This window comes from Glycine max, chromosome 1 (genome assembly GCF_000004515.6).
Source record: "Glycine max cultivar Williams 82 chromosome 1, Glycine_max_v4.0, whole genome shotgun sequence".
NCBI lineage: Eukaryota > Viridiplantae > Streptophyta > Magnoliopsida > Fabales > Fabaceae > Glycine > Glycine max.
In genome coordinates this window covers 53,514,225-53,525,171 of record NC_016088.4, presented here as the reverse complement: position 1 = coordinate 53,525,171, position 10,947 = coordinate 53,514,225, and the positions used below count along the sequence as shown (strand labels likewise).

Here is a 10,947-nt window from a genome sequence, read left to right as displayed (position 1 = left end):
GTAACGGAAAATACTTAAATAAAATTTTTTGGTAAAAAAAAAAGGAAGAGAAATTAATATTAAATAAATGACTTATTTATTAGTATTAGTATTTACTATTTGCTATTATTATTGTTTTAAATAATCTTAATATATATAAATTCATTTTATGTACAAGACATTTGTTTCTTCCAATACCTCCACAATAGTTATACCCTATCATATTAAATTTATTCATTGTCAGCCTACCATTAGATGTAGACTACCATATTAAAGTTATAATTTCTTAAATATAACTTACTAATACTAACTCCTAACCTCTTCGCTCTCTTTTTTTCTTCTTTCTGTTTATCTCTATATTTAAGAATCCATAGTTTTAATTTTATCCACTTTGCTTTTGGTAGTCACATGTTAAGGTTTAGTCATATTCATTTTTAAAAATATTTTATTTATTTATGGTTCATCTGATTCATGGCTTATGAATTTCTAACATTAGTTTCAATGTTTTATTTGTTCCCATGCTTTGAGAATTAGAATTATACTCTTTAAAAATAACATCAAATTAATAAAATTAAATCAGTTTCACATTTTTACTTTTTTATACTTTTTTTTATACTACATATAACTTGCTTCTTATCTATTATTTTCATTTTCTTTTTACACCTTACTTTTTGTTGTTTCTAAGAGGAGAGAAAACTCTAAAGTCGTGGTACTAGAGTATCTAAAAATAGAATTTCTAACATAAGTTTTAATGTTTTATTTGCTCCCATACTTAGAGAAATAGAATTACACTCCTTGAAAGGGATCACAAACAAATTGATAAAATTAAATTGTTTCACATTCCTATTTTTTTTATACTATCTACAACTTGCTTCTTATATTGTTTAGCAAAAGTCAAAAATAAAGTAACTATGAAAGAATATTAGTTTCAATATATTAATCTAACCAATTCTTAAAAATGTATTTTGCTTATAAAAAAATCCTGAACCATATTGTATTGTTCTATAATAACCTAACCATGAACTCTAAAATTATACCTGTATATTTTTTAATTCATGTTATAGTACTTTATTTTTATGCATTATTAAATATCCATGTTGTTACAAATTTAAAATCAACATATATTCTTTTAGTTTTTAGGATTATTTCATTCATTTATATATTTTATTCTTTTTTTTTTGCTATCTCTAAGTGTCTTATAATATAATAGATGTTCATAAAACATTTTTTAAATAAAAAAACTATTATCTATTTGAAGGTATTTAAAATATTTTCTCCCTCTCTAGCCATCATATGTTTTTTTTTATAATACTTAAAACCTCCAATATATCAAATAAAAAAAATTATACGATCCATCCATCGCACGGATAGTATAACAAAATCGACCATAGTGTAACAAAACTAAGTTCATAGGGTAAAAAAAAAGGGGGGAACAGCTGAGTGACGTAATCTATTTATGGCATGTGGGCGCCACCAATTTTGATGCAGTTTAGCATGGATATTTTGTGGGCCCCACAAATTTTTATTTATGCTATCAAAATAATTACTTTTACCCTCTTCCTTCCTCTCCCTCTTTATTTTCACAATAGATGTAAGGGGAAAAATAAAAATCTCAATCTCAGTATAAGACAAATTAACAATAGTGTAGTCTTTATTAAAAAAAGAAGAGAGAGAATATAACGTTGTCCATGTATAGTGAAACAGTTCTCTGGCTTAGCCGGGTTGAATTGTGGTTTGCAAAATGTTGGTTTGCCCACTCCAAGTTGAGAGTTGATCCACGAGACTAGAGTGCAGCCCCAGGTCTCTTGGGTCTTAGACTAGAGGACGTTGAGCCAGAAATTGGGACATTGCTGCACCCAGCCAAATTGTCGGTACCCTTGTAATTTTTTCATTTTGTCCTTTTATAAAAGGAATACAGATCAACTAATTCATAAGCCTAACTTTTAGGTTAATAATCTAATTATGTTATAAAATAAATAATATTATTATATATAATACTAAAATTTTTATATATATATTTAATGCGCATATAAATTTAAATAATAAATTTTGTGATAATTAATTTTGATATAATTCATAAGAATTATTTAATTTATATACTTTTTATAAATAAAAAAATATTTAATATTAAAATAATAATTTATTAAAAAATTAAAAAAAATACATACAAATAACGCAATTTGTATGAATTATACAAATTATATAATCTATAAAAACAAAAAACATTTATGGATATTTTTAAAATTTTATTTTAATGTTGGATGCACAAGCAATATGTGTGGTGCACCTAGCAAACCCAAAAAATTGATATCTTCATAGTGGACTTATTAAAATTTAATTTTTTTTAAAAAAGGTAGAAATCATGTTTGATTTATTAAATAATTTTTTTTCTTGACATGGAAATTAACAATGTGTATCTATATATATTTTTTTAAGATTGAAATTGATAATGCGATTGTCTGTGTTACTTTTTATTTAAATTTTAAAGTAAAAATAGACAACACCAACATTTTCTACTTTGATTTTTTTTATTATTAAAAAATTGCCTCATTTTTTTCTCTTAATGTTTTTTTTTAAAAAAATTTATTCTCTAATAAAATAAAATAAAATAGTAGTGTACTCTCCAACGTGATGGCGTGATTCTCACGCGAGATAGGGAAGGTAGTTTTTGAATCCTCTACAGAGAGGTAAGTCATTGAACATAAAGTGAGGAAAACGAGTCAATTCATCATTTGCTCTCTGCTCTGCTTGTTCAAATTTTAGGAGCGGAGAATCCAGAGAAAGAGAGATGTCTGGTATCGCCCGTGGACGTCTTGCCGAGGAGCGAAAGTCATGGCGCAAAAACCACCCTCATGTTCGTATCACTCCCTCCCTCCTTCTCTTTTTTCTCTGCTTTTATTTCATCAATTTCATTTTCTTCTTTCGTTACAATCCATGCTTGTTGCTCTCAATTTAGGGTTTCGTTGCCAAGCCCGAGACTCTCCCTGATGCCACCGTTAATTTGATGGTCTGGCATTGCACTATTCCTGGCAAGGCTGGGGTGCGTTCTTTTTCTCTTCATATCTCTTTTCTGTCTACACTCGCTTTCATCTTCGATGCTTAAATATCTCTGTATTATTGATTTTCTATTTGGCGATTGGGGGTTGGGGAGGATGACAGGGATTTGAAGTAAACTAGAGGGATTGATCTTTGCTATTGGTCAATTTATAAATATACAGCACGACCAATGATTCCAGGTGTAAATACAGAATCGATTTGGTTAGTTTTGGATGTTTGCCCTCCAAGAGTTTTGTGTGCTTTAGAGCCTTATATGTGATGGCAGATGCTTTTTTCTTATTACTGTTACTGATGGTATGGCACCGCAGAATTATAATTTTGCGGTCACATAGTTTGAGGATGGTAAAGTTGTTTGAAACTGTTCTAGTTGTGTGATGTTTCAGGCATAAGCCTTATATATTATATAAATAACTTTGAAGGTACATGATAAGAACCTTGAGAGAACCACACTACAAAATCTAGCCATTGTAGATGGAGTGCCCGATGCCTCGTCAATCCCACACCTAAATCCCTTACTTCCAATATGACTCCAGGGATTTAAATAGTGTGCTATAACAGCGGAGAGGCATCTACATGGGCCACCATAGCGGAGCAGTTCATTGTTGCTGGAATATCAAGAATTGCAGTGTGATAGTGCCACTCTCATGAGTGCTGTGTCTCTTCCTTTAGGCTATTTTGTTGCCACAGCCCCTTCCAACCCCCTTCACCATCTGCTATCTCTGCCTTAATGTTTGCTTAATTATTTCCTCTTCATTATGATTATATCCACAAGGGAAGCTTCGACTTATAAAACGCATCAACACCTATCTAACAAAATCAAACCCAATTACAACTACCGTAGAAAATGCGATTACTACTAAAGAATCTCTAGGACTGAAAGTATAGAATCAAGTAATGTAATAACTTTTACTAAAACTTTAAATTTTATGCTAGTGCATTGTGCATGAACCTTATTTTTTATACCAGTGTTTATATGAAGACTGTTAAAAATTCAAAGGATTAGTTCAATACGTAGAACAGTAATGTTGCTCCCTTGTGCAATCGTAAAGTTGTTCCTTGGTGACTAGTTGGCCATGGGTTGAAATCTAGAAGCCAACCTCTTTGCGTGTGATACCAAGGCTGTGTATAATTAACCTCCCTATACCTTAGGATAGCAAGGAGCCTTTTGACATATGTTAGTTTTTTACAGCAAACGATATTTAAAATTAATTTTTCTGGTTGGGATGAGAACCATACACCCAGGAAACAAGGGGGAAAGGAGGGAAAACCAATGCCATCTAGGTGCTTATGATTGACCTTTTGCATTTAACATAATTAAGGTCATAGAAATTACTCAAATATTCTATCACTATGAGCTTATTTCAGTGAGCCATGTTCTCTGACTTCATGCCTTGTATTAGATTTGCAAATGAATGAGTGAATTGTTCAATAGTGGACATTGTTATTTACTTCATGGTAATTTTTCTGCATGTCATATGTTGCAGACTGATTGGGAGGGTGGATATTTCCCACTGACAATGCACTTCAGTGAAGATTACCCTAGCAAGCCTCCCAAGTGCAAATTCCCTCAAGGTTTCTTTCACCCCAATGTGTATCCATCTGGAACTGTTTGCTTGTCTATACTTAATGAAGATAGTGTAAGTATATTCTTTTGATAATTGCAAGACTTCTTGAAACTAGTAATGTGATTTTACATGCTTCCGAGTGGATGTATTTATAGAATCATTCTTTTACATTTAGGGATGGAGACCAGCTATAACAGTGAAGCAAATTCTTGTGGGCATCCAGGACCTGCTTGATCAACCAAATCCTGCTGACCCTGCCCAGACTGAGGGTTATCATCTATTCATCCAGGTAGCTAACCTGAAAAATCCTACACTTTTTCATTGGAAATTTCATAACTATAGTCGTTTTCAAAGAGTAAAGAACAGCTAGCATAATTAATCAAGGCAAAGTGGGGTGTGGCAGTAAGTAATATACTTTTCAAAGTTTCTGTATATGCAGTGCCTGCTCCCTAGGAGTTGTTAATATACTCACTCTCGTTGTTCATCATTGGTCATTGAACATAGTGCAATATGAATAATAGGTACTGAGACATGGTGGTCTTTATTGCCCAATTGGGTGGATGACAACTTTTCCCTTCCTTTGGGGATCCCTACGGGATTGCCCCATTTGTGGATAGGGAATTGGGGACCATGCTCCCTGCCTTAGGTTCCCCAAATGATAAAACCATCCTTAATTTTATATACACAAATGATTTTTAATCCTTTTCTTAATAATTAGTGTATGAATGTATTTATAATCTTTTCCTTAATATAATTTCATGCATTGACTATTTTTTACAATTTTGAATTTATTAAAAGAAACTTAAATTTGTTGAACCTTCACTTATTATTTTTTGAATTTTATTGTATTATTACTTTATAATGTTGGGGACTCATGGGGTAACTCGAACAAGGATGGGAATCAAAATTACCCCAAGAAGGGGAGTGGAGTGTAACATCTTGATTGTTGACTTCTCGGTGGCTCACACAGTACGACATTTTACATGGTGACACTTCACTCAACTTTTCGTTAGTTAGAACCCTTCATAGGTAGTCCTTTCCAAGACCTCGAAAATAAGTTTTGCGTATTTTTAGGATCAATGGCTAACCCCACAAACCAACACAAGACTTTTTAGCGTGTTTTATCTTCACTCACACACTTTCTAAGAAACTTTTTAAAAGGTCACTCATCCCATAATTCCTCCAACCTAAGCACGCTTAACTATGAAGTTCTTAAGTGATGAGCTACTAAAAAGTAGATGCATCTTGTTGATATAGGTAGCATTAATTAATTCTTTTAAGTCATTCTTAGTTGTACAATTTCATACTTGCACAGCCTCTGGATCCCTCTAATTCTAGAGTGATTCGATTGGGATATTACATGAAGAATGGGGAGGCTCCACTTTTCAGATGCCATCTTGGGGATTCAGATTTTAGTTTTGCATTACCAAACTTGTGTCCTTATATAATAATTCTTTCTGCAGGATGCGGCTGAGTACAAGAGAAGGGTCCGACAGCAGTCAAAGCAATATCCACCTCTTGTCTAGTGTTATATCTGCTCAATATAGGAACTATTATAGTATGTTAGTTGTTGTCAGTTATTTCTTGTTCTGTTTTAAAACTGTTATGTGATTGTTGGCTGCCATAATATGCAGACTCCATGGTTTTAACAATTTCTGCTTACTCTCAGGTCTTGGATAACATGTTAATATATAACAATGTGAAAGTCAACCAATAATACTTGTTGGCGACACTTGCTATGCCTGATGTTCGCTGGTACATTCCTATATGAGTGGATAAATTTACTGTGATGGATCATATGATATCATGACTCCTTCCCCGGAATTTTTCTACTCTGAATTTGTTGTTTCCGTTCTGGAGATCAAACCTAGACCTAGTAGCCAATTGATTGTCATTTTAATTTAACACCTGTATCCATGTCCCATGGCAGCATAAATTATCACTGAAAATTTTGCTACCTAGGTGATGATGAAGATTTTTCTTCTGGCAATTTGCTTCAGTGGCATATGCTGTGAAAGCTGCTTGATTCCTCCCCCAAGCAAAAGAAGCGGGGGAGAATATTCACAATATTGCTTATCCATTAAGGTGTAAGAATGACTTTTGCACTCGTTACATACCATATGTTTTTCACTTTTTTTTCCCATTACGTTTATGTGAGGTTTAGTGGAGAGGTAGAGTTGGCTTATGTATGATGTAAATTTACGTGCTGATACCTGAATGTATGGATCCTAAAAGGAAATGGAATTCTGCCCATTTCCGTGGAATTAAATGACTTGGCCTTTCCGTCATGTGTCATCATCATTATCTATCTATTAAGTTCATGAGGAGACATTCAAAAATTATATGTTTGATTTACTGATTGATGCTACAATTTACTGCTACTGCAGTTCATTTTTTAAGAATGGAATAAGAAATAATTTGCTTCCCATTTTTGCCGTATCCGAGCTGCCTCCGAAGTTTTAAGAGTAACGAATAGCCTCATACCCAAGTTTGGACCTCTATTTGGTTGTTTCAAATCAAAATTCCTTTCGTTCTCAAAAGAATGTTTAGGATAAATATCGAAACAAATTAAAATAGCATTTCAAACGTGTCTTTGATTTCCATTTTTAAAAAACCTGTTTATAGTATTTTTCAAAAACTAAAAAAAAAAATAGCTTGTTTGATGTCTTTGATGAATTTGAGTGGATTCCCAGTGAGTTTGTACTATATTTTGGTTTTTAAAACATTATAGACTTTAAATGATAAATAAAGTAAAGTTATCGCTGGTCAAGAGTTAGTCGATGCACTAACTCTTTTTGTCTCAGCTGCTCATTTGTTTTGTATAAGGTTTGTAGGTGTTGTTGGTTGGTGGAGAAACATTTCTTGTGATATCTCGGTACCTATTAATACGTATCTTTAGTTTACCAAAAAAAGAAAAGAATGAGAAGCAAATCAAACAGGCCTGAATTCCTTGATAAAGTTTGAAAATTCAAACACAAATTCAGTTACTCTAGCATAAACTACACACAACAAAAAAAAATGAAACACATTAATTATTTGCAAAACACTACATCGCTCACACGGGCTAAGTCATGGTAGGCAGTTTCCTTCAAATCTGAGTGACTTGAGCTCTTGAATCAATCCCAACATGTTAGTATGAGAAGAGCCTCCAACTTGTATAGCTGTCTTAGCAGCAGTGGCAAGAACAACAGCTTTTCTCCTCATTTCTGCACTTTCCTCTCCGCTGCCCATGAGCAAAGCAATCGCCTTTCCAATGTCCTCCTTTTTCACAACCTCTTTCCCAAAGTCGTTCCACGGTCTCCATTCTTTGGCTCCCACAGCCACTCCAATCTTCAGCACATCAACCACCGGCTTCTCGTTAAAGAACTGTTCCGCAAACAGAGGCCACGTCGCCATGGGCAACCCTGCGGTCACACCTTCCATGATGGTGTTCCATCCGCAGTGAGTCACCAATCCTCCAATGGCAGAATTCTCCAGTATCAGCAGTTGCGGTGCCCAACCCCATATTAGATAGCCTTTATTGCTTGCTTTCACTCTCTTCTCAAACTCTTCCAGAAACCGATCATCCCCTTCATCCCTATTCTTAACTACCCACATGAAACTGTGACCGGATTCTTCTAGGGCTTGGGCTATTTCAACAAGCTGGGAAGAAGGGAACTTGCTCATGCTCCCAAAACTCACGTACAGAACAGATTTCTCAGGCTTAGATTTGAGCCATTTCAACCAACCTTCTTCTTTTGCATACCCTCTTCCAGCCTTATCAGAAGCATCTTGGTTGACCCACAAGGAAACTGGTCCTAAGCTCCATGTTTTGGTCCCGGTGACTGTCTTGTAATGCTCCTGGTAAGTACCCTCAAGGTCATAGAAGGTATCAAACAACGAACCATAGCTCTTTTTTTTCTGAATCTCTAATCATCTCCCTCAAATAACTGAATAAGTGTATCCGTTGGGCTCTCTAAGCCAGTCCGGTACCTGCAAGCGTGTCATCTCCAAGTGGTGAGGCGCGTATTTTTTGAGGGAATGTTGGGCAGAGTGGGAGAGGTAGCTTCCCCCGAGGAACATCAATCTGGGAATACCGAGGTTGGCCGCAGCATCCGCTGTCCAAGGATAGAACATGTCGGTGACAATGCAATCAGCTTTGAGATCCTGAAACAGTTGCTCGATCTCTCCCTGGAGCAACGACAAGCCCTTTCCAATCTTAGAGATCATGTCGGGAGGAGTGCTAACGTTAAAGGTCTCGACCCCGTCGGGGAGGCCAACTTGGGAAGCAGGGAATTTCACCGTGTGGATCCTGATGGAACGACCACGACACGAATCGCGATTGGTGGAATCTTGGAACAACGCGGCAGCTGCTGGGGTGGTGACTGGTGATTATGGTGACATCTACGTCGTCGTGCATGGCGAACAATCTGGCTATGTCTACGATGGGAATTATATGGCTTGTTGATAGGAAGGGAAGGAAAATAACCTTCAGCTTCTTCTTATCACACACCGTCTCCATAACAATTTCCACTCACAACACAAGGGAAAGGGATGATGCTTCTTCATTAAGTACGCTAATGTACGGTCACCACGAGGCTCTCGCAGAACTGACTGGACAATGCAAAAGCCATATTTATATTTGTCTCTGAAGAGAAATATGCATGTAATGTAACAATGAGATAAAAATATTACTAAACATAATGTCAGATAATAAATTTCACCATCCTCTCTGTTAGTACCAAGAAGAAACTATATACAAAAAGCAGTTGCAACTTCCAATTGCATTGCGTGTGAAAGAAAGGTTTTTAGGCTTGTGTATAGTTGAAAGAAACATTCAAAGGCAGCAGCATTACATATGAATTGAGGAACATTATTTAGTTCCTATGTTTAGTCTTTTAGAGTATTTTTAATGGGATTTTTGAGTTAATTTTTTTTTTACTAGATCTACTACTATACATGTTCAGGAAATCTTTAATAATGAAGTTGGGTTGTTCCTCAAAAGCTGCTTACATTTCAAAAGTAAAATCTAACACTAGAGAAAAAAAATAAAAAATCCTTACATTCTATGTGACATTATAGGATTCACAAAAAATAATTCAAAAATCTAAAATTGATTCTATCACAAAATTGCATTAAGAAATATTGTGTGAATATTAATGACGCAAAGTAACTATTTAACCTTTTTTCTTTAATTAGTTGCCTCTTATTACTCCATTATCAATTGGTTTTGCAAACTCGACTTAGTAGTGCATTGAATTAAAGTTTGCAACATTGAATTTGAGTCAAATTAAATTGAGTTTATAAAGTAACTTAAATCTTTTCTATAAAAAAAATTGAGTTTTTAAGCTAAAACTTTATGTACAAATCTATTTTTGGAGTAATCAAATATGTTAATAAAATGAATTTATTCTTCAAATTGAGTTTGAAACTTTCCAAACAAAAAATCAAACATAGCCTTAATTAATTTAAAAATAGATAGAAACTTTCTTCTCATTCAGTCAATCGATTACAGTATATTAAAAATCTAATGAGAATAATATATTTGTTAATGTTTTTTAAAATTTTATCACTAAGGATTATTTTTTAAATGATTTTAAAACCAAATTACATTAGACATTTTTAAACTTCAAGCACGAGAGACTCGTTGCCTATTTTTAATGTACAATGTACCCTACCATATCCTTTTGGTTGTTTCCGGTTTGTATTTTGGTACCTCTGAACTCTGATACCTTCTGTTGTTTTTTTTTTTTTTTTTTGCATGACCTTCTCTTCATACATCATTTTCTTTACTGATTTTAAGAAAAAAATGAACCCTACTTTTATCATTATAATAATAATAATATATAATATAGGTCACCATGGGCCTCGTGCCTTGTCCGTGACTACAGGTTCGCCTTGAGTGCGGGTTCACGAGTGAATACTGCTGCAATAAGAGAATTTATCTTTTTTTTACAAGATATCATTACAGTTCAAAGTTAAAAAATTAGTCTCTCCAAAAAATTAAAATACGAAAGAGAAACTCTTCTCTTTACATATATTACTTTACTCACATAATTAAGAATTAAATTCTTAACATATAATGTCAGTTTTTTTAAAAATAAGAAATTTATCTCAATTGATATATATATATATATATATATATATATATATATATATATATAAGTTATTATAAATTAAATTATAAAGTCAAAAACATTATATTTTGTAATATTTTAAATTATTGCATGGATAAAAAAATATGCCAATGTTCGGAAAGAACCAACTTCAGTATAATTTTAAATTACTGTTAACACTATAAACATTATATTTTGTTCTTAAATATAGGAATTTTTTTAATTTTGTTTATCCCTTTTTTTGTAAGACT

At 33.5% G+C, this 10,947-nt stretch overlaps 1 protein-coding gene and 1 pseudogene across 1 annotated transcript; one reads left to right on the top strand and one right to left on the bottom strand.

Moving 5' to 3' along the window:
• Nucleotides 1–2,672: 2,672 nt before the first annotated feature.
• Nucleotides 2,673–6,403, top strand: LOC100803022 (SUMO-conjugating enzyme SCE1). The gene is made up of 6 exons (XM_006573583.4): nucleotides 2,673–2,833; nucleotides 2,936–3,019; nucleotides 4,521–4,673; nucleotides 4,777–4,890; nucleotides 6,065–6,159; nucleotides 6,271–6,403. Exons 1-5 carry the CDS (start codon nucleotides 2,768–2,770, stop codon nucleotides 6,125–6,127), a joined length of 480 nt encoding a protein of 159 aa, XP_006573646.1. The 5' UTR covers nucleotides 2,673–2,767; the 3' UTR covers nucleotides 6,128–6,159; nucleotides 6,271–6,403.
• A 1,118-nt stretch (nucleotides 6,404–7,521) lies between these two features.
• Nucleotides 7,522–9,500, bottom strand: LOC100800004 (soyasapogenol B glucuronide galactosyltransferase-like; annotated as a pseudogene).
• Between the last annotated feature and the right edge of the window lie 1,447 nt (nucleotides 9,501–10,947).

What these genes read in the sequence shown, in the direction of transcription:
- LOC100803022 (XM_006573583.4), top strand. Translation starts at nt 2,768, where the DNA reads ATGTCTGGTATCGCCCGTGGACGTCTTGCCGAGGAGCGAAAGTCATGG. An exon ending in CTATTCCTGGCAAGGCTGGG is followed by an intron (nt 3,020 to 4,520) that starts GTGCGTTCTTTT and finishes CATATGTTGCAG; the next exon opens with ACTGATTGGGAGGGTGGATA. An exon ending in CTATACTTAATGAAGATAGT is followed by an intron (nt 4,674 to 4,776) that starts GTAAGTATATTC and finishes TTTTACATTTAG; the next exon opens with GGATGGAGACCAGCTATAAC.